The sequence below is a fragment of the Gobius niger genome, assembly GCF_951799975.1.
Source record: "Gobius niger genome assembly, chromosome: 7".
NCBI classification, from domain to species: Eukaryota; Metazoa; Chordata; class Actinopteri; order Gobiiformes; family Gobiidae; genus Gobius; species Gobius niger.
The window spans coordinates 26,932,769-26,956,800 of record NC_136858.1 but is presented as its reverse complement, the minus strand read 5'-3'; the positions used below and the strand labels follow the sequence as shown (position 1 = coordinate 26,956,800).

Below are 24,032 nucleotides of genomic sequence, written 5' to 3'. Positions count from 1 at the left end.
GGATTACTGTTTTGAGAATCACTGTGGCTGACACTTTATACAGAAGAAGCAGCTCTATGAGTTTATTGGATTATTGAATCACTTAGTGTCATGATGTTGATGAAGGAGGTAAAACATTAACTTAAAAACATAGTAATAATCCGGGACAGTAACATCCTTGAACCAGTTTATCATAATTACGCTTCACGATTACTGAAGTGTGTATCAACTTTGAGAGCGATATCCAACCTTTAAGTGACGCATATCTGTTAAACTGACTCTCCTTGACTTGACACAATGAGTCCTTTGAAGCGCACAATAAACGGTTTAAGCACATTACAGTCACCGTTTGTCTTGTTCAAGTGAAGTGTTACAGCGCTTTTAAATCACACACAAACACTGTAACGCGAGCCGCTGCTGTTGTGTACACAGGAACAGAGGCGAGAGGACTCTTGCCTCCGCGACGCGCCTGTGCGCCACTGCGCCTCCGGGGACCACCAAGGTTACTTCAGGACTGCGAAAGGAGATTTCAAGCATTCCCCGCAAAATGTTCAAAAGATTAGCTCAGCAATTCCATGCGTAATTTGGCATTTCATTTGGCGCGTTTGGATCGCAGTTTGAACCACAAGTCCACGCGGTTCCGAAAAAAAAAAAAAAAAAAACTTTGGTGTCTCCGGATTTGGTTTGTGTGGGACGCTTTGAGGGCGAAAGAGTTAACGAGGGGGAGGGAGCGTGCGCAGGGGCGTGTGGTATAAAACCACCACTAAAGCGCACAACAGGAACAGCGTGTGTCTCAGTGGGTTCTACTTTTGATTTGGCTTGACTTGTTTTCTCCAGCGAACCGACTATACACCGTTTGAAGATATGTTATCAATGAACTTTCGAAAGTAGAAATGGATATGATCTGTGCATGAAAGAGTCTCCGCAAGAAGTCTCCAAGGGAAGGTTAACTTTTGACACAAGGTTCCGGAGGTGCTTGACACAGAATGAGGAGAGAAAACGTCGTAAAGTGGACTTGAAGAACTTCAGACAGTGAGAATGTGGCGGGGACAACAAGGGGGAACACGGCTCCAAGTTTTACGCGCAACAAGAGCGTGAAGTGAAGAGCAGCGCACCGGACTGAAAAGAAAAACTTTGTTTATTATTATTTATTTTTTTCAATTAAATCTAAATGAAACTCCATAGAGAGATAGAGTGCTTGTTTACGCTGTTCTGAGAGGAACCTGGATTTAACTCAAGTCACAATTTTGAAAAACCCTCTTCGATCATTTTCCATTCGTTATTTGCATTCCTGATCCCCGAGGTGGCTCCCAAGTGGTGTTGCGGCTCCTCGTCCCCGGCGGATCCGGAGATTGGAGTCTCTGCACCGGGAGGAGTGGGAGACCCGCAGGTCACAGAGGCTCCAAAGAGCGGTCGCGTCAAAAGGATGGTGCGTCTGGCGGCGGAACTGTTGCTCCTGCTGGGACTTCTTCTGCTTACACTGCACATCACGGTCCTGCGGAGCAGCCCGCTGCCACAGGCGAACGGGACGAGCCTAGACCAGGACGCAGCTCTGACAGAGGTAAGTTTCTTTCAGGAGTAGTGTGTAAAATAATCTTAGGCATTAACCAAAGGCTCTATTCTTGCCTTATGCGCTAAGATGTGCGCCGCTGTGCTCATTGATTACTCATCCCTAGAGACAGTCTGTCTGTCAGTCGGTCCGTCCTTCAGCGGAGGATGGAGAAGAGAGGCAGGTCAGAGATCAGCCTCATCCCAGACACACCTCCCTATTGTTGGGATTAAATGCTCGCTGCAGGCAGCTCTCTGTCATCATATGCTCATCACTGTCAGCCAAGCGTTCAGTTGATGAGACAAGGGTCAGAGCCGAACCCCAGGAGCGCAGCTCTTACGAACATCACTCAAAGCAGGAGCTGGAAGAGACTGGCAGCTTTCAATTTAAGCATATCATTTAATCCAGGTTTTGACATGGTTCAGCTCCCACTAAAACGCTACTTTGGTGCTTTTTAGTACTACATGCTTTTACTCACATATGGCCCAGATTAGATTTGGGGAACTACCATATAGTCCCAAAGCCTAACCTTCTATGTGATAAATCATCTAAATGATGTTAGACTGGACAAAACGCAAATATATTCTCAACTTTCTGGGGTTGTTTACTCATATAAGTCCTACTAAGCCTGCAGTATTTGGGCTCAGCAGCCACACCAGCTCTAATGCAGTTAAACTGCCCATTGACCATCCACTTCACCATAAAGTTCTTCACCATAAAGTTAAGCTGAGCCTGGTATTTGCAAACTTGTATCTGGTGCTTTGATGTATATTTAGCAACAATTGAAACACTCAGTGGGACAAGGCCTCGTGGAAGGCCCAGGGCACGGTGGTGGGACTATGTCTCCGAGCTGGCCTGGTGTCGCCTCGGGGTCCCCCCGAACAGCTGGAGGAGGTGTGCGTGGATCGGGAAGTTTGGGCATCTCTGCTAAGACTGCTGCCCCCGCGACCCGGCCCCGGATAAAGCGGAAGAAAATGGATGGATGGATGGATGGATGGATGAAACACTCTGGTGGCTCATTCTTCATCTCCTGGTGATAAATGTTTTTTCATGCCCACTGGAATTAGGGCCTTCCGTTTGGCTTTATTAGGCTCTGACAAGAATGAATGAAAATAATTTGAGTTGCATTGCTGAAGACTGGCTTTGTGCGCAAAGGAGTCACCAGAGGGCAACGCATATTCTAAAGTCTTGTTTGGTTAAAGTCTGTTTCTGTTTAGTTTTGTTCCGGTTGAAATTTAAAATGAGTGACCTTGATTATTGTGATTTCAGTTTGCCAAATTTAGTACTCTGTGGTTTGGTGTGTCCTCATTTAGTTGTGGTGAAACTTTAAATCAGTGGTCCTCAAGCCTTTTACACCAAGTGCCTTTGAAAATGTGGGGCTTTTCGATAACCATTAAACGATAGCCTATGACAATGCGAGGCCTGAAGTTGTCCTAAACCAAGAATAAAGTAAACCAGGAAGACCAAAAGGTGGTCAAAGACATGAATAAAACTAACTCTAAATTAAAGACAGACTAACTGCAGAGTAGCCACAGTTTGAGGACCATTGCTGTATCAAGACTAAGTGTAGCATTGGGCTGGGTCAACCTCTGTTCCCAATTAAGTTCTCAATTTTAGCAACTTCAGTTTCTGTCTTGTCACATTTACTTCCAAATTAAACTCCCAAGATTACAGAGGCCTAGCTTTAAGTTGCTTTATTCTCGAAATAATATTACCCCTGACTCTGAAAGTGCATCATTATAACAGCAGGCCAGTGTTCGGACAGATAGTGGGGCATGCAAAGCTCAGGAAATATTCCAGGAATTTATCAAATATTTGTCCCTATGCCAACACTGAACAGGACGTGCACAATGAGAAAGGGAGTCCCTGTTGACCGACCGATGTACAACAATTCAAAAAAACCAACATGCATTTAACATTTACACTTGGATTCTGGCCGCTGATGAAAGAGCGCAGCGTCGCCCCATGGGGAGACGGGGGCTGAATGGCTTCTTGCTCCTGAATGCGCTGACTATGTGGGGATGTGCTAGACTGGTTTGCCACAGAAGAGGGTGATGTCATCTTTCAGCCGGGTTTGTCATGGCCCGGGGGGTGCATTGTTCCCCCCCCCAAAGTGTCATATTTAAGATGCTTTTGAGTGTGGCACAAATGACAGGATGAAGCAGCTCTTTGCACCTGCAGCAAGACGGGATTCAGAGCTGTCATTGGGCACACGGGCATATCGATGAGAACTAGTACTTTATCATGTTTTGTTTTGGGGCTTTTTTAAGAGAAAGGAATGCCCTGTGGGCGGGATCCCGGCTCTGACAGTTCACTGAATGTCTCTCCCCATTCTTTACCCTGTAGTGATGTCCAATATAGGAAACGGGTCGACAAAAAGAAAAGAAAAGAAAGAAAAAAGCAAATATTGTCCTACAGGTTAATATTGTACAGATATGTTTTAGAATACTATGTGAATTATGTTTTAAATGTGTTTTTATGAAGAGGACCTGAGAATAACTGGTCACTGTCAAGGCAATGGCAAATTGCAAAAGGGATAGACAAACAGCCAAAGAAGCAATAGAAGCTGCAGATGCAAGTGTTCAAAACAGTACGAGAAAGTACATACTGTGATATCAGAATATTGCCCATATTGTCACACCCTTAATGGTTTACAGTGAAGGGTCCATTGTGCTGATTTTGTCATGTCGACCCCTTTGGCTGTTAATTTTTACTCCGAGTACCCCATACCTCCAGAATTCTACCAGTATCTTCACAACGTGCTCAATTAAACTCACATTATGCAGAATTTACAAGAGTGTTAAGTAAAATACTCACAAATTTAAATATTTCACTTTTCACCTTATCTTTTAGAATCTGAAATAATTCCACAACCTGCTAAGTGCTCAAGTACCCTCAGGGGTCCCCATGCCCCTGGTTGGGAAACACTGATGTGGATAAACAATATCCATGGGCACAGGATGAGGCGTGTGACTGAGGAAGGATAGTTTCGGTTCGCACCTCCACAAGTGTAGTGTTGAAAAGCATCTGGCACAATGTGCAGTGCCTTCATTTCCTGCAGCCTCCCCGGGGGAAGGACCCCTGAGTGGCTCCCAATTCAGACTGGAGTCATGCCCCTTTAAGCACAGAGTGAAACAGGGGGAGCGGGAAGACACAGGCAGGACAGGGAGGGGGCAGCCATGTGCACTGTTCATTGATGCTTCTTCAGGACGGGGGGTGACATCCTGGGAGGCCCCACATCAACGGAGCAATGGTGTGTCACTTTTGATCTCCAAATTAAAGCCCGCTCCCTGATGAGGACCCGCTCACACGGCGGAGGGAGAGACTGTAAATCAGGACGCCTTCAAAGAGGAGCACTGCTGATTCGGCTTTTTGAAACTGTCAGAGCGGGCTCTTCTCAAAGGGATCCACAGAGAGGGAGAAGCTGCATGACAGTCAATGTGTTCATCTTTGGTCTCTGTGGTGACCGTCTGAGTAAATCATTGGTTCAATGCAATTATTATTTCAACCAGAGAAAAATATAACACATTAAGATATAATAAAGTATCTGTGTGTGTGTTTGAACTTGGGCAGGTAGAAGTGCAATAAAGGGAAAGACTTCTTTCCCACGGGGGCATAAGAATCATGAGGAGGAGGGAATGAAGAGGCTGAGGAGGTGTATGGTTTTGCTGCTACACTGGGGATTTGGTCATAAAAGATTGCACTACACTGTTAAAGTGGCAGGATGAGTGGAATGAGACTTATTTATATGAACGGTTTAAGGCACGATTGCTTGATTGGAAAAGATGGACAGCTGGGATTGAATGACAGTGATTCAGTTTCATTACGTTGAACTGTAAATATAAAGAGAACGCTGTGTTTACATTCCAGGGGTGTTTTTGTTTGAGGCTAAAATGCTTCCTATACCATTTCTCTGTGGATAGTTGACCTGAAAAAGCCTTTATGGATTAAAGAAAAAATGCCAGAGGAAAGTGTAACATAAAAATGTTTATGGAATGTCACTGGTTCGGAAATCGGAAAATGAAAGCTTCTGTATATAGCTGAGCGGTAAATAAACAAAGAGAGAAAAAGCAAAGCATCAACATATGGCATGGCAAGGATAGACACACAGTAAACAATGATGCATATAGAGTTTATTACAGTCAGCTTTTACATTTTGTCCTCAAAATGAACCAATGTTTTGTCAAAACCGCACCAACCGACTTGCAGTACATGCGTAACACGGTAAGAAAGCGATTACACTAAATACTGAGGGATTAATGTTTAGTCTATGAGTTCAAATAAGTCTGGCTTATTCAATAAAACATGTGTGCTGTGCCAGTGGCCTTTTCCTTATCTACACTTTTGAATGTTTGCATAAGATGGCTTAACTTTGAGGACACGCATCTTGCAGCAACACAAGACTATTTCTTTTCAGTGGCCGTGGACGGTGCATTGCACTTGTTAAGTGTTTTCTGGCTCTGCATCTAAATTTCAATCAGCATCATAAAACTCAACCGGATCAAAGCCGCGTGTGTGGCCCATGAGTAATTTCCTTTTGATAAAGAGATGAAAGTAGATTCCTATTATATTTGCCATAGGTGTGTGATTGATTCTTAGTTTTTTTGTGTTATTTCACCATCCCTTGGAGTGGCTTTACAGAGTATGTGCACTTGAAAGGCAGGGTTATCGGATGGCCATCTTGAGACTCAAGTACTTATGATAAACCCATAGAGAATCCTCTGATGTTTTCATAATGGGTCAATAACTAATTCGCTGGCAAAAGCTTACAGGTCTCTATAACCATAATGAGCTGCTCGGCTTCAATTGTCGACAGAGCTTTCAAAACTGGTTCCCAAGTTTGATGATTTCCTAAGAAGCCCATAAAAAATGATAATAATAAAGACTAAATGCTCCCTTTTTATTTGGCGGCTGGAGGCAACACACAGAAGAGCTATCTTTTGCCTTCAAATTACAGGCAATTATATAATTAGTGCAATTATGGCAGTAGCTAGCATTAAGACATGTGCTGTGCGTTTGGAACTCGTTGCTCTCAATTGTGTGATCACACTGGGCCTCGCTGATTCATGGCACAGCATTTACTCAGAATAGGAAATGGTGGCCACGGAGTTCCTTTGTTCCATTTGAGGCAGGAGTCTCCAACCTGTAGCTTCTAACCAAGAAACTCCCCAAAGTCAGTCTGAGCTTGATGAGTTTCATTACTGTTTTGACACGGTAAGTCTTATGTGTAGATGCCTTTGCTCTTTGTGCACCCAAAGATCGAGCTGGGAACAGGTTAAACACAATCTGCAAGCACTGAGGTAAATATAGTAAGGTATATAATAGTAAACATAAAACTTGCCTTGGCCACTTTCAAAATGTCCCTTAAGGTAAAGCAACAGAGTAAATTGATGACCATTACTCCCCACCTCTGACCTTGGCTGGACTCAAAGCGCTCCATTGGGGGCTATTGTGGCACCGCAGCCACCGCAGCGTCCTGCCCCGCTGCCATTCTCTCCGCCTCGGCTCACCACAGAGACACCGAGGAGCAGAAACGGGACACGGAAAAGAAAACAAGAGCGGTGATTGATGACTATCTTTGATCTCTCCGCTGCCACCACCAGAACACAAGATTGCTGACTACTTTGGCCCGTCTGTCCATTTGAGAAGCAATTGTTTCGTCTCCGCATATGTTTGACGGGGGACATACGCCGTGTACTGTCGCTGTTCATTTTGCTGAACTTACAACCCCCGTCAACAGACCAAATGTTTTTCTGTCTACAAGTAAAGAGGCATAATTATTTCACTATGTACTATGTACGTAGGTTTCTGTGTAAGTGCAAGAAAAGCATTGGTCTCCCATTCTTTTTTTTTGACCAGGCTGCCCCAGTGTGAGCTATAAACAGCTATAGAGGCACACTGTCAGTTAAAAATGGAAAAATATACGGTGTAGCTGTGACATTGGCGTAAGTACAGGCTGCATGCAGTCATTCTGGTCTGCGCAGACAGACGCCCCAAGTAAGAAGCGTGCCCTGTTTTACGCTTTGGTCCATGATCGCTACAAAGCCATAGTTGCACAGTCAACAAAAGGCGAACCCAGGAATATACAATTCTTCAGTTACTGCCATGTTTAGCTACTCGCAGTGAATGCAATGATTGATTATTTACAATCTGAAAGTTGACTGTTGAAATCACGGTATTGCAGTTTCAAGTCTGCATTGTGGCTAAGGAGCAGTGAACACACCATATCTGTCATTTTGATTCTAAATGGTAGGTTATCTGTCTACCTTGTTCATATGATTCCCTTTAATCCTCTAACAGAATAACATCAATGCAAAGAGAAGCTCCTCTGGTCAGCTGGAGTCTGAGGGGCGCAGGTCTGGCCCAGGACACCGCCTGTCCCATCGTCCCGCCACCCTGCCCTGGGCACAAGGCACTGGAGGAGGCCTGCACCGAGACAGCCCTGGAGCTTTCCTCTTGGATCTGCATAACTTCCCCGACCTCTCCAAGGCCGACATCAACGGGCAGAATCCAAACATTCAGGTATGTCAGAGACAGGCAAAGAAGCAAAATGTACTGTTAGTAGTAAAGCTTACAAATTGAAAGGAGATACTTTGAACCATAGCTGCTAGTGAACATCAGCAAAACAATAAAGCTAGTACGAGTGCATTGGTGATGGTAAAGAAGGGGAAACAGGCGGAGATGACTGATGGCAAAGTAAGGCGTGAAGTTAAAGAATGCCAAAGGGAAAGATGATGTTGATATATTTTTCTCCTTGTAAATGTTGCTGCTTTGCTTTGACTAATGGGTAGACCAACACTAGATTTAATTACATTAGGTCCTTTTCCAATGCTTTACTTCGATGACCCAATGCGAAAACAGCTTTATCGTGTAGTTTCCGAGTATTAGAAGCGCGTTTGATGCTGATTCCGCTGTTGCTTGTAAGACATGGCTGCTTAAGCACACATTAGGAAGGAAGCCCGTACAGAAAGCAGGAAGAGGATAGATGCTGCACATAGTCACACTCTGCCTCCCCTGCCTCATATTAAACAGAGAGGTCCATCATAATGCCAGTTGAAAGGCATTGACTAACACTCGCACTTATGTTAATGCTCCCTTCACTGCGCAGATGCGTTTAAATCATCTCCCTGTCTAATCCAGCGAAAGGGCCTCCTTACCATATCTGAAGGCATCAGCCCTAAATCCCAGCACGGACACACAAAAAAAGTGCACTCGCCATCTCGAGGCCTCAAGATGTGGGAAGAGAGCTGGGTAACCAATCGAGCAGGGGCGTGAGGCTGTGGAGGGACAGGGCGGTGCGGTGGGGGCTGTCTTTGATCCTGGGATTCATCTGGCTTTCATGGTCTGGAGGAGGCCACGGAGCCCTTTGAACTCCGTGTTTAGGTGGAGAGAGAGGGTGGCGGAGGGGCAGGGGAGCAGGGGCGGCGGTGGTCCCCTCTCATCTGGGAGGCACATGTGTTAGGGCGAACGGGAGAGACAGAGGGAGAGAGGGGCGAGTTCTGGGGATCGGGCACTGATAATGTGACTACATGGGTTTGCGTCATGTGAGAAATTGAAAGAATCAAAAATATAGAGCTTTCTGAGGAAGAATAAGGATTGTCCGAGTAAAGAGCCAGGAGAAAATGAAGACTAAAAATGGCTTCAGTTTTATCAGTTTATTGGTACCTAAACAGCTAATATCTCCTGTCCAGGCTGGGGTCTTCAGCATTTTTCAGGCCGTCACGGGATAAATGTATCAAATTGTGTTGTGATAGTTTTGTTAAAAATTTAATTTGTGATCCTGCAGTCTAAGGAATATATTTTAAATAATAGTTTAAGAGGAAAAGTAGAGAAAATATTGACACAGATGTCAAAGAAACAATGTTATTTTGTGACCTCCCAATGCATCACCACTAGTAATAACAGAATCAAAGTATGAGTTTTTGCTTTGTATTTTGAAACATGATACAAATTCTATTTTTGTCATAGACTGACGTTGAGCTCTTTACATAAAAGAAAAAGCTAATAGGAGGGGTCGTTGAACTTATTGTGACACACATTGGGAATGCACAAAACACTAACCCTGCAACCAAACATAATATGATAATATGTGTTTTAATTGTCTTATGGATATTAGTATTGAATATGGCAATGCTTTATATTGTCCTACAGGTAACGATAGAAGTTGTGGATGGATTGGAAGGCCATGAGCAAGAGAAAGGTCTCCGTAAAGAAACCAAACCCAGCTGGGCTTCTCCAAACTGGAGGAACTGGTGGCCCCACTCCTCTCCGTCCTCCAACACTCACCAGACAGAGGAGCACAGGACCAAATCTGAAGACAGCAACTTCCTCAGGCCACCCCCAGACTGGGACCGAAGAGGAGGCAGCAGGGCCAAGGCTCAGAGTGAATATGGTGAGAAGAAACATAAGGCGTCATCATTGGTATAAGTTGGATTTAGGCCATCTTTGTCCAGGTGTTTGCCTGTCTTTAGCTAAGTGCGAAATTCAGTCTTCAAGCCTTGCAAACAAAACAGCAAAACTACTAAAATAAAGTAAACATAAGTTACATTCACTGGGTTTAAAAAACAGACAGGTCAACTTGGCCTTTTAGCCATATGCTTTTAGAGCTGGTCCACAGGGATCCGACAGATGCCCGTAGTCCGATGAGGAATCTGTAATTTTCCGATTTGCTGATTTAAGCTGTCACCATAATAAGTGCAGTGGTCCCAGGCGAGTACTCTTACTGAAGCCTTTAACACTCTTTTATGAGCTGGATTCCGATGTGGAACAGACCGGCAACGTGACACACTTACAACACATCTCGACATCAAAGTTAAACCAGCGGGATCAGGGGCTAGAAGCTGACTTGTTCCGCCACACGACTCCCACAACGGTAACCCAAAAGATAAATCAGCTGCGCAAGAATTCACTCCCATCACACTCGTACAGTATTCGTCCGTCCCGTGTCGGAGCATGCCCAAACCAACATGGTTCAACAGGAATGCACGCGCTGTGGAAAATGACACTTTATCCACTTGCACTTGTACTACAGCGGTCTGACAAAGCCTTTTTAGGTCCAAACCATAGCCCCATGTTTAATGTTTCTGGCTTATCGCTGCGGTCGACTCCTTCATACTTCATTTCATCCCACTCCAATGGACAGGGAAATGTTTTATCTTCATTAGTGTCATGGTTTTTAACCTAATGATTATAATTGTGGGCAAGCGGTGTGGGTCATCTAGCACAGAGGATATCTGTTCCCAGAAAGATGGGCAGAGTAGCCAAAAGTGTAAGATAGTCTGTGTGCTGCCTATAAAAAGAAGGTCCAATAGCTGTCAGTGTGAAGTTTGTACACTGCATTCCAAATGATTATACAAATGATATTTCAGTGTCATAAAGGTCAAAAAAGTTCTTCAATGAAACTCATGGATGGTATTGTGTCTCAGGGCTCTTTCAATCACTGACATCAATCTCAGAGACATGGGATGATTAGTTGTCAGGTAAGCCCAGTTAAGGGAAAAACTACTGAAAAAGGACGTTCCACATTATTGAGCAGACCACTATTTTCAAGCAATAAGGGAAAGAAAAAGGATCTCTCTGCTGATGAAAGGCTTGAAATAGTTGAATATGCAGAAATAAATCTGAATGCTACTTAAGTACGCAAAACAGAAAATGCTAATGTGCCCCGAAGGTGTGGGTGAATTGCATTGCAAAATCTGGTCAGTATCATGAGCATCAGCCACACTACCACTTGTTGCACCAAGTGAATTATAAGAAGACAGGAACCAGGCTTTCTATGCATCTATCTGGGCAGTATTCATACAAAGCGCTCATAATGAGGGGCAGATGGCAGCGGGGGGGCGTATAGGAACGGTTTGGAGCATGGCCAGAAATACTTCCATCCCAACATGCCCACATTCATTCTGCTCATTGATGGAGAGCTGCTTTCAAGATGTGTTAGCGGCGTGTGTTAGCGTGCGGTGGGGATAACATCGATGCAGTGAAGTGGTTGAAGCCTAAGCTCACCGTTTCCATGTATTCCCATCATAGAAGATCTGCTCAGGGATAATTGGAGGAGCTGGAGGATTTCTTGCCATTTCACTTCCTATTTGCCAAACACTGGATCACGGATAGAGCGCTGTCCAGTGCCTGTTTGCGTCCCCAAAAATTGAAATGTGTACAACTTGGAATTGGAATTTTAACTGTATAAATCCTACCTTGTGATGGGGAGAGGCATAATGTAAGAAAACGTAACAGAGTAATGTAGCTCAATACAACCCACATCATAAAAACTATCCTCTATGATCAATAGTGTGCTTTTCCAGATGCGCTTTCTTCTCTTAAAAGGTCAAAGTCAAAACCCTAAGCTTCTCGGCCTTTCAGGTCCCACCCCCACAGATTATTAGCAAGGAATGCTCGCAGGCCTGTGAGGGTCCGGCATGTGGCGCGCACCGGGGCTCAGATCTGTTTCTCTCCCTCTGCCGCAGACTACATGGATGGAGAGGGCGACTGGAGCGGCTGGTCCAGCTGCAGCGTCACGTGTGGCAACGGGAACCAGAAGAGGACCAGGTCGTGTGGATACGCCTGCACTGCCACAGAGTCCAGGACCTGTGATATGCCCAACTGCCCAGGTAGGACATCGCAATACTGTAGACTGTGATGCGAAACCATTATTGGCAGAACTCCTGGATGAAATTGATTTTTCATGAGCAATTTTGCGGTTTGAGTGCACTTCTCAAAAAAACGTTTATACTTTTTTTTTGCCAATACATCAAAGTTTGGTTTTAGAGTTCATTGGGAGTGTGTTGGCCAGGTTTGGTTTAGTTTTAGAGCCAGACTGAAGGGCTGCTAGACAGTGCCCATGTGCTCCCTCCAGCCCTACAGTTTGTCCACTCATGCTTTAGATGGAATCAGAAAAGAAGATTTCTAATGCTGAACTCAACCCCACAATGTATACTGCCGGTGAGTCCTTGCGCAAGACTAGCCTCGCTTCCTAATATACAGTACTTGTAAATAAAGCAGAACTAAGTAACTTGTTTACCTTAATAAATTCTTTTCCTCGTCCCTCTGGGAGCAATACAAGACCCAATGCATGATGGAATCATGAGGAAGAAGCTAACAGGCTAACGGGCAAAGCTAACTGCGGGCTAGCACCACTTTCGCAGTATTTACAGCCAAGTTTGAGTGAAAAAAATGATCTCCATTGTGTCATTGAGTTGTGGCACAATGTACAATACCCCTCTCTCTTACGGACAATTAATGCGTAAAAAAACACACAACATGCTTATGGCCTCCAGGGGCATGAGTTACATAGTTCTGCTTTAAGTCAAATTGTATTTACTATACATTTATCAACAATGAGATGGGGTTAAGACTGTTCAACCTTGCTTTGATTGGTTGAAGTTTTTTTGTTTTGTCTTTTTGCATCAGGCTGAAACATTTGGTCTCTCTGCACCATGTTTCAGTATGTGGTTCAGAGCTAGATTAAATGTAAATTCATGGCACCCAACTCCAATATAGACCAGACCTCGCCAATTGTTCATGATATAGACGATTCAAAATGGCTGACCTGTCTGGAAAAAATCTACAGTCTCCATCTTGATGCGTCTTTCATCATTCTCACCATCTTTTTATGTGCCCTCATGTGTCCACAGGTATTGAGGACGCTTTCAAGACAGCCGCTACTGAAGTGAGTCTGCTGGCAGGAACAGATGATTTCAATGCCACAGAGCTCTTTGGAGTTGGTAAGTGTCTGTCTCTCATTCACATGTGCCTGCTCTGTCAAAGGCACTCCATCCATCTGGCCTTGGTACTTTCTGAACACATTTAGCATTCCTCCTGCCTGACCTGCTGCTTATTACAGAGTCTGCCACAGCTAACACCCCCAGCATCTCTGTTCTCAATCTTACCAATGACAGCGAGCATTAACGTCACAAAATGCACTTTATTTCACTTTCATGTCTGACAGTCTTGTTTTATTTACATTAAAACCTGCATGATGGTGCCCTGATAGCCTAATGGTAAGGCTGCTACTTGTGAATGTGACAATGCAGAGTATAATCTCCACCAACAACAGTACATACATTATGTGGCACTGGAAGTCCTGTCTTTAGTCTTTCTATAATTGAGTCAACTTTTTTAATGGATATGTGATGAGTGAGTCCTTGTCTGCAAAGTCTTTAGTTATGATGAGTTCAGTGGTTCTCAAACCAGGGTCTGAGCCATATGCAGGCGTTCCCTGCATAAAATGTGTAATTCTCTGATGTTGATTTTATGATGTTAGACACTTAAATAACTATTCCCTCACTCAGAGCAATACACCCACTAAAATGTGGGTTTACACATGGTTTTAAACTCATGAATTCATCTCATCTGATTGGGTGTGGAGGACAATCAGAGATTCGTGGTTCCAAGAACCTCTTGGTTAGACCTAGTTTAGACCAGGAATAATCCTTTTATATAGTCCTGTTTTAAATTTAGTTTTACTCAAAAGTCAGTTTTAGAGGAAAGACAGCTCTAAACCAGTCAGCTGGATAAAAAAAACAGTACAGAGTAAAAACAATCTGCACAACTGTGATGCTCACCAATAAGAAATTGATGAGTTGTGCGGATCTATTGTTTTGTTTTTTTACTGTACTCAAAAGACGAACTTTTTGCAAAATGTCCCTTGGAGTGAAAAGTTTGAGACACACAGACCAAAGACGCTCAAAATACCGCTCTTTTTGAAATTAAATAATAACTGTCTAACTCCTTTTCAGATACGGACAGCTGTGAGCGCTGGATGAACTGCAAGAGCGACTTCCTGAAGAAATACATGAGCAAAGTGGCCAATGACCTGCCGAGCTGCCCCTGCTCGTACCCCACGGAGGTGGCCTACAGCACGGCCGATGTCCACGACGCGCCCACGGGGAAGGACTTCAGGTGGAAAGACGCCAGTGGACCCAAAGAGAAACTCGAAATCTACAAACCCACCGCCCGCTACTGCATCAGGTCCATGTTGACACTAGAGTCCACCACTTTGGCCGCTCAACACTGCTGCTATGACGACAATATGAAGCTAATCATGCGCGGCAAGGGGGCGGGCACTCCTAACCTCATTAGTATAGAGTTTTCGGCCGACCTGCACTACAAGGTGGACATCCTGCCGTGGATCATTTGCAAAGGCGATTGGAGTCGATACAACCAGGCAAGACCTCCGAACAACGGGCAGAAGTGTCCCGAAAACCCACAGGATGAGGACTACTATAAACAGTTTGAAGAAGCCAGAGAATTTTAGACTTTCCCTCGAGGAGCACAAGTAGAGGTTAATGTTAAAAGACTTTGTACATGGACTGGGACGTAACGAACATTTGGGACTATATTTCAACTGTATAAACACATGGAATGGAGATAGGAACTACTAAATATGTCACGCGTTGCAGCTCAGATTGTGCTATTGTGATAAAGGGATTTCTGAAAAAGGGAAAATTATTGTTTAAGGAATTTAAATCATGTCCATATTTGTCATAGATCAGTTCTTCCCTTTTTGCAGCATCATGGATCTTGGCGAAAAGAATTGTTGTGGCGTGAATAAGAGAAGTACATCACAGTTATGCGAACCACAAGCCAGTGATGTCATCGTGTTGCTGCGTGGCAAAAGCAAAGAAATGAATGTCTCAGAAGTCAAATGACAAAATCAGGCAAAATTCAGAACAGACCAGAGTTTTAAGACAGACAAGATGGAAGCCTGCTGCTGCTGCTGCGTGTCACCTGTGGAACGCCTCCCACAGCTTGAGAACCACTGTCACGGACTGATATCTGAATGTGAGTGTTGTTTCAAACTGAGAAATACACCAGAACCATTTCTCCTTTCATTTTCCAGGTTTCGTATTGTATGTTGGTATAGATTTTGTGACCAACTTCTCACAAGCCTGATCTCTCCTCTTTGTAAAAAAAACAAACAAAAAAAGCGTTGCATTATTTTTGTAAAGTATTTATTTTTGGATGTTTTAGCTGTGTATGACTCGTGTGTCCATGGCGGTCGTTTTGAAGTCGCGCGTGGCTAATGCTAACTTGACGGCCTCTGGTTTACCTCCAGTTGGTGCCGAAGCTAAACAGAGAGAATGTGTGAATACAATTGTAAGGAAAGAATTTTAAGATACAAATCTATAAATAAATGGGTAAGAAATGAATTGAGTTTGCAACTTGTGTGTAAAATTAATAGGTCCGTAGCATGATGTTAGATAAAGAGTTGCCTTCTACTGTTGCTGCTACAACAGGTCATTTATTTTCTCATTGGGAAACTTACTCTGGGCTACAGGTTGTAACATTTTAGATTTGGCTAAAGCTGAACTGGAGAAAATGCACTTGGCTTAAGAGGTTAAACAGTAATATCATGGGTTATATTTGTAATGCACTTGCCCATGAACACAACAACAGTCTGCACAAAGTCGGAGCCGGGATTCGGACATACCTTTGAATTAATGGACGAACGCTCTTACCGATTTAGCCATTTTGAGCCCACTGAACCACTTTAGCGCAACGTCACTTCTTTTCAAAGAATTGGTTTATTACGGAGGGTTCCAGCCGCTGAGAATGTGCCAGGATTTTGATTGATAAAGTTATTGTAGATTAATTTCCCAGGTGGGGGTGCCTGGTCACTGTGCCATGTTTTGGGCCACTTCTGAGGCCATTGTGAACAAAGCCACAGATTTAGCGGCCGCTGTCAGAGGACATTCATTTGAAGGCAGAAAAAAACACCTTATCTCTGGGGTTAACCTCCTGCACCAGCCTTAAGCCAGCGCACAAGACTTCCATTAGTTCCATCAGTGTGTAGCTTTCATGCCCGGCCTTTTGATGGGATTGGGATATTCCTTACAGAGCCGGCAGCACAGAGGAGGCTAAGGTTGCTTGAGAATGCCACTCAAATTCTTCTGTCTTTGGCATGTCTCCTCACATTCCTGGGTAATTTCACATACTCGCTGGTTGCAGTCCGGGGCAGGGCCCTCTCTCTCGCTCCCTGACCACCTTCTCTATGCTGAGTGCCGCAGTCATTGTCGCACACAGAAAGCCATTCATAGAAGCCTCATTCCTGTCTTGTCTATGGTAAAAGCTGAGCGGGACTGTGTGGTACGGCAGGCCCAAGCATGTCCCGAACACTGCAGGCGCTGCACTGTAAACTAGATTCCTTCATGTGCATCACAGTTAGCCCTTTTATTAGCAACCCAAATCATCTGCAGTAAATCACAGGTTTATGATGGAGAAAGCGCTGACTTTGTCTGGGCTATTTGTCCTGAAAGACTACGGTGTCTAGTGTGGGTGGATCTTTAGCTGCCAGGCCAGAGTTAGGTCTAAGTATGAAGTGCTGTGTTAATATAAAAACATTGGTATGACTATACATTAGCATTTACCTCAAGTTTGGGGTTGTGAGTGACTCATGTCTATCCCAGCACCTGTAGGCTTTAGGTGGGGTACTTGGAGTGAGTGGAGTTCCAGTTTACGCTGCCATACGACTATTTTTACTTTTCCCCATATGTTGATATATATATACCCAGGGTAACCAAGGGTTGTGCAGGTTACATGACGCCATTTTGAAGCTGGTGTAGAGCAGAAGTCAGTTCCTACAACCAGCCCCATTACTCACCATCTACAAACTCATGTATGGAGAAACAACACCCTGCGTCGTTCAACGTAAGTAAGTAAGTGCTGTATTTGTCATTGTGCAACTGTACAATGAAATCGTGTTCAGGTGTTAGTCCTGAACCAATGCAACTGAGCCGCGCTGCCACTGTGGGTCAACCTGAGGGAAACTGTAGCATCTGGCTGCCTTCAGTGCTCCTCGGATCATCTGAAACGGTGCACCTGGGTTTGTCCCCGTTTCAAAGCGTGGTGTCCTGCACTGGTCAGCTCTTCCACCTCCTCCTTTTAACTTCCTTCTGCGCAGCTCCCTCCGCTCCACAACAGTCTATGTTTTAAGCTGATAAGATAGCTGTTGTTTACATTTTAACCTCTTAACTCCCGCCTGAACCAAGAGGATCTTTTTCCTCACGTCATCAGATTTTTTTCCATCATTTTTTTGTTGGGTATTCAACTCATTTTTGTAACATTTTTGTCATTTTTTGTCACATTTTTGTCATTTTTTGTCACATTTTTGTCATTTTTGGTCACATTTTTGTCATTTTTTGGTCACATTTTTGTCATTTTTTCGTCCATTTTTTGTCAATTTCTTGTGACATTTTTGGGACATTATTGCCACTTTTTCATCAATTTTTCGTCACTTTTTCATCAATGTTTTCTCACTTTTTTGTCACATTTCCATCATTGTTTTCGTCTCAGTTTTGTTACTATTTTCACAGCTTTTTTCCAGAAGCTTTTGGACTGGGGTAAAGCCAAACTGGAAAAAATGTGCTCGGTTCAGGTGGGAGTTAAGGGGTTAAAAGCTGCTTTCATTATGAACTCTCTGCAGTGAAAAAAAAATCCAACCTCACAAAAACACAGCAAAGACGTACAAAAGTATCCAGTTAAACAATGGGAACTGCTTCAACAAATACCATTACTTCAGTAAGGCTTTAGATTAAGGGATGCTCTTTAAATATTAATAAGGTATTAGCATTAGTGGTTTAATAGGCCATCAATTACATTTGCCTGTAAAGATATTAATAAGCTTCTCATTATACTATTATAAACTACCATGCTCTAGGTCATGGCCTACCCTAACACTCCTAACCCTAACCTCATTCTTAACCGAAAAACATAACCCTAAAGAGATTACTAAAGCTCATTAATACTTATTGAGCATACAAAGCAATACCATTACTTTTACTTAGAATTTTGCAATATCCTGATGAGAGGCAGGAGATGTGTTGTGATAACCTAGAAGAAAAAGCCCGGACAATTTATAACAAAAATATTCATGCATGTGTAGTCCAGAGTTATATCTAATGCTGTTTCAAAGCATTGCATTCAGAGCACCTAAACTAAAATCAATACACAGTAGCTTCAGTGTGTCCTTGAGGTTCATCATTTAATGGATAATCTTTACAATGTAAGGTACAAAACGTAGTACTTGAAAAGACAAAAACTGACCTACATTCGCCTTTAAGTCGGTCTTGCCTGCTTTAAAAGGTTGGTTGGAGGTTTTACGATTACTGTAAGTGGCATGGAGCTTCATCTGAGCGAAGGAGCCAAAGGGAGATCAAAGAGAGGTGTTTGTCTTCATTTAAAAACATTAGGCCTTCCCTGCGCTCCCACTATCTCTGCTCCAGACAGGCTCCACATGTCTCCACAGAACGCTATTACTCTTCCACTCCCGAAAAACATTCAGGGTCTATGCGCCGAAAGAAGCCAGGTACAAAAGGTAAACATTCGGCCAAGAGTGGGAGAGTGGAATGAGTAAGAAGTCAAATGTATGGTGTAGCTCTTTAAGAAGTTATACTGAAAGAGTTACACAAGTTGCTTTTAATAGAGTCATTTGTGCAAAAGGAGTAAATGCAGTCTTTGTGTTGGTATTTTCAGAGCCAAAGCAGCAAATGAGTGTATCATCAAGGATCTCAAAGGGCTCATTAAGCGTCACCAAGATATGATCACAGGCATTTTGTCTCTATTTTTGTGTTTGGAAGGAAATATCATCCCATTTTTATAGTTACAGTACAGTATATAATATACAGTATATCATTTATTGTGGTGAATTCGTCAGGGATTGGATTCCATTGTAAGTTTATTCTATCTTTTAACCCTCACCTGAGCAGAGCAAAAACGTGACGAAAAAGCAAACGTAATAGCAACAAAAAACGGACAAAAAACGCTTAAAAAATGTGTGACCAAAAAGTTACAATTTGTAGGTCTTAGCTTTCAAATGAGGCATTGCATTGTTCCCCTCCAGTTAAGAAGCTTTTAGATTTAGGTAAAGCCAAATGAGACAATGCGCTCAGTTCAGGCGGGAGTTAAGAGGTTGAACAAAAACAGCAGAGAGCTACTTTTGAGGATATTAAATTGCACAGTTGGATTTAAACAGGGGAAATTTAGATCTCTCTAAACTATTATATACTGATACTGATTGCATTCACTGCATTCTTAACTCAGTCATGCGGGGTACAAAAAGAAAATGTATCAATAAATATGATCATTTGCTCTGGCCTCCTCCTAAAAAGTAAAAAAAAGAAAAGAAATGTAGTAGAAATAAAAGGTGGTCGATGTTTTGCAATGTTTGAATCCTGAAATTCTCATTTAAGCAATGTAATTTCTAAGTCATGTTTACGAGTCTTTTATCTGCTTATCCGGCCAACAAGAAACACTGTTACAAAAGTATTTCACCTCTGCTGGGCTTTGCGAAACAGTTCCCAATGGTAAACACTTGGCGTTTTTAAATGGTGTGTGACAGCAATCAGGCATCAGTCGTGTTGCTGTGGGAAAAACATTTTTAGCTTTACTTTCTTCACTGCTGCTGCTGCTGGTGTAGCTTTATGGGTGGTGTTGCACAATGCAGGAAGTGTCTGCGCCACAATACCACAGGGCCCTAACTGCACTGGCAAACCTAATTAAAAGCCTTTTTTCTTTCACTTCTTTTAATCTAGAATAGCTGACCTTAAGTAAGAAAGTTGAGCTGGCAGAATGGATACTGTCACATGGGTTTATTTACAAACTAAATTTACTTGAGATATTGAGAATAAATTGTACACCTACACGGCATTACAGTATTGTTTGATGTAACAAGACTTAAGTTTGTACAATTTAGTTTGCTGGCAAATACTAGAAAATACTCTGAAGACTTGCCTGTCTAAAAATTAAAATCAGATGTTTTTGTCCACAATGCCAATAACTTTGTATGGCAGGAATTCACTTCTATTTTGAAAATCAGTCCTCACTTATGTACAAGCCTACGATTACTATACTACTTGCACTTTGCCACAGCCCTATCTTTGAAGCAGTCATGTGAGGAAGGAGTGACGGCCAGAAGCATGTGGCTGGGTGTACAGCTGAACAAACAGGTCAAGTAGCTGTGGAGCATCTCAGAGGGCCTTAGTTAACCTCTGCAGCGGGACAGAAGAGAGCCAAGTACATTTGAAGAAGTGGGATTTTTTTCAGTGCAAACAGTGGCTATTTACAATTTGGTCCTTGGCACTTGTACTGCTAATAATATCATTTGAATGGTGAAATTCAATCATTGGCCTTAAACTTTTGTGTGTGTGTGTGTGTGCGTGTGTGTGTCAAGTTCAATATTAGTATATTGCAAAAAGAAGCAAAGAACAAAAATATGAAACTATGTCAAAAGGTTAAGCTTACAGGTTACATGTTTCGACATATCGAAACATGAAATAAAAATATTAATGCATTTGTTGTATTTATTTATTTTTCTTTTCTGGACATTCACTCCATACTTGGTGGTGGTGTCACTCACACATTATATTCACCTAGGCGTTCTCCCATCACAGCAACAACCAGGCCCTACCATGATTAGCTTCAAAGATCTGACGAGATCGGACAGAGCAAAGACGGTATTACCAAAGATAAAATGAGGTATTACACTGGCATATAGGATGTAAGCTCTCCCGTCAATAGGCTTTGAGAACCTAAGCTGGCAGGTAACAGGTTTAGGTTCCACACCTAAATAAAGGTTGGTGGCCTTTCTTAAATGCACCCAGTTCAATGTTTTACTGCAGTGACCACCGATCTGTGGCCCTCCATGCCATATATACTTCCTGAATTTGGGCCTTGATGAAAGAAGTTTGGACTAACCTAGTGCCTGAAACTTGTGCTTGGAAACCTTACACGTTTTCAAGCACAACAAGAAGACAAAATGAATGTAATAAAAGTATATAAAAAGGTTGCTCTGCTCTAGCTCCTGGGGTAAAGCCGATGAAGATCTTGTGCCCAGAGATGGATAGAGATGGAGAAGGGTGGTCATTCACATCACTTTCTGTTGCTGCAGCTTTGGATTTTCGGTGGCCACAACCTGGACAATAACTAGTTGTCAACAGAGTTACCCGGATTAATTTCATTAATATTCATCACGTGGGCAATGGTGTAGGAGTTACCAGTATACCAAACAGATGCAAATCTATTTGTGGGAGGAACCTACTGTATGGCAGGTGTAAGTCTGCGGGATTTTATATGCGAGTCAAATTGAGACATACCAAGATACCATTCCAATACCATTCCCAAATCCAAATGCTGTAGGATTCTTTTATCTGAAATCAAAGCATTGCACTGGCCATAAATCTTTCCAAAACAATACGTTTATGAAAAGCGTTAAAAAAAGCCTGAACAAAAACGTTTCTTTTAGACGGGCGGTTTCTTCCCAGGGTCAGCAGTGCCTTGATGTGACAATGAGGGCCGCAAACGCAGTCCAGTTTTAACCCTGTGTGCTTGGGTCGTAAACACTGACATTGAAGGCTGTAACAGTGTCATGGGGGGTTTAGGTGGCCCTGAGTTGACGACTACAAGAGTGGAGAGAGAGAGAGAGAGAGAGGGTCGCTTGGCATGTGCGGACAGCGGGCCAGGCAGGCGAGGCGAGCGCTCCCTTTGATCTTTATTTGCTGTGCCGTCTGCTTTGCATTTAAGAGGCTTGCTGAGCGCGAGGCATTGGATACACCTTGAATGGTACGGGAGTCTCATCCACTTTTTAAAGACCTGGGATCCGTTTTCAAAGCAAGGGGGGGGGGGAGAGAGGGAGAAGGAGAGACGTGGAAGAGGGCTCTTCAATAGGGCTGAGGGGTCTCCCGGCAACACGGATTGATGAAAAGAAGGGGTCTAGCTGTAATGGCGTATAATCAAGCTAATGGTGTGGAGTGGGGTGGGTGCGGGGGGCGAGGTAACAGGCGTCTCCCGTTAAGATGAAGCCTCAAGATCAGGCCAGGGTCATGAGCAGCCAAAACAAACACTACCCCCCCCCCCCCCACCCCCACAATCCCTCCTGTCCCATTACACAAGCCCTTCTCCAGGCTGTCCCATCACAGCTGTCAACCGCACCGGGCCAGACTGATGTCAGGAGTAAGGACACAGCGACATGTTACACCTGAAAGGCAAAAAGACTGGAGAGCCATATAACTACACGCTCTACCCTCCTGTCAAAAGGCGGCCCTAGACTGCTGATTTTCAAAAGAATGAATGGGATTATTTATCTACAATTCAACTAAATGCTTGAAATATTTCACCCCATGATTAGAATCTATAATAAAAATGACATTCAGGCCCAAATACTGTTCTGAGCCAGTAATCAATCCATCAAAAAATGTGTCTTTCAAATGTCTTTTTTCCTATTCGTTACACTCTTTGGTTTGAAAATTCTCACTTGCTGCTTTGCACATTTCCCCCTCCCACTTCGCCTCCACTCGCCTGATCAATCGCTGAGTTCTTACTTAACTATACAAACTGCTGACATTTCTATTTTATTTTTAAGTACACGTTGTCCCATCGTAGACAAAGAGCTTTCCTCCAATGCAAAAAAAAAAGGTTTCACAAACTTTTTCCCCGCTTGTGTTCAACATGTAATTTCTGGGCTCTACGATGTTGGCAGAGCGCAGTGCAGTCTATATATACGCCGTCTGTTTTGGTTTGCACAAAGTGGCCTGGAAACAGTAAAACATACAGTGGTTTATGCATTACAGGGAATCAAAGAAGAAACATTGAATTAAACAAGGATTACAATCTAGACCAAGAAGTGTAACAAGACAGGTTTTATTGACCTTGTGAGCGCGGTTAGAGCTGTGCAGTTACAAAAGCTTATATTAGCTCAGCTGTATTTTCAAGTACAAGCTTTAGAGTAGCTTAAACCAACTCCTATTACAATTATAGATTTGACCATCACACATTTCAAGTAAAATTTTACTAGCACCATTACATGGGCTTCACAAACATAAAATGGAGTAAAAACCCTTTTTAAAGTGTGACTATACAAAATTGATAAATTATGTCGGTGATAATTAACAGTCAAAGATTGGCGGCTGCAACCTGAGCACCACGTGTCACACCATATCTGCATAGCTTACATCAAGTCTGGCTTATTGTGGATATGTGCATGCATGAAAAGTTTACAAGAAATTATATTTGCTTATATTAGCTTAATATTTTCAAACTAAACAGGTGGTTCCCAACTGGAAGGTGGCAGAGATAGCAGGGGGTCCCCAAAGCTTTGTATGGCCCATAGTACAGTTGTGTTCTGAGAATGATCAAAAATATCATCCGTGCACCCCTCCTGGAACTGCCACCTTAACGTGGTGGAGGGGTTTGCGCGCCCGAATGATCCTGGGGGCTCTGTTGTCAGGGGCTTCGTGCCCCTGGTAGGGTCTCCCAGGGCAAACAGGTCCTAGGTGACGGGTCAGACAAAGAGCGGTTCAGAGGCCCCTTATAGACCAACATGCCCGGTTAGAATCGTGAGGCCGTCCTTCTGTGGACCCACCACCTGCAGGAGGAGCCATAAGGGGCTGGTGCAATGTGATTTGGGCAGCCCCAAACAGCTGCCCCCACGACCCAGCAACGGACAAGTGGAAGAAAATGGATGGATGGATTGTGTGCGCAAATTTAGAAGAAAAAAAAAAAAAAACTCAGT

At 43.3% G+C, this 24,032-nt stretch overlaps 1 protein-coding gene across 1 annotated transcript; it reads left to right on the top strand.

Annotated features, from left to right (window-relative positions):
- The first annotated feature begins 682 nt into the window (after positions 1–682).
- On the top strand, positions 683–15,661 carry ism1 (isthmin 1). Its single transcript, XM_079559783.1, has 6 exons — positions 683–1,540; positions 7,829–8,050; positions 9,680–9,920; positions 11,995–12,138; positions 13,162–13,251; positions 14,266–15,661. Exons 1-6 carry the CDS (start codon positions 1,406–1,408, stop codon positions 14,781–14,783), a joined length of 1,350 nt encoding a protein of 449 aa, XP_079415909.1. The 5' UTR covers positions 683–1,405; the 3' UTR covers positions 14,784–15,661.
- Positions 15,662–24,032: the final 8,371 nt, after the last annotated feature.

Bases quoted from the DNA above. Each gene is read 5' to 3' on its own strand.
- ism1 (XM_079559783.1), top strand. From the start codon at position 1,406: ATGGTGCGTCTGGCGGCGGAACTGTTGCTCCTGCTGGGACTTCTTCTG. The intron at 9,921-11,994 runs GTGAGAAGAAAC...CCTCTGCCGCAG, and splicing joins CAAGGCTCAGAGTGAATATG to ACTACATGGATGGAGAGGGC. The intron at 12,139-13,161 runs GTAGGACATCGC...ATGTGTCCACAG, and splicing joins TGATATGCCCAACTGCCCAG to GTATTGAGGACGCTTTCAAG.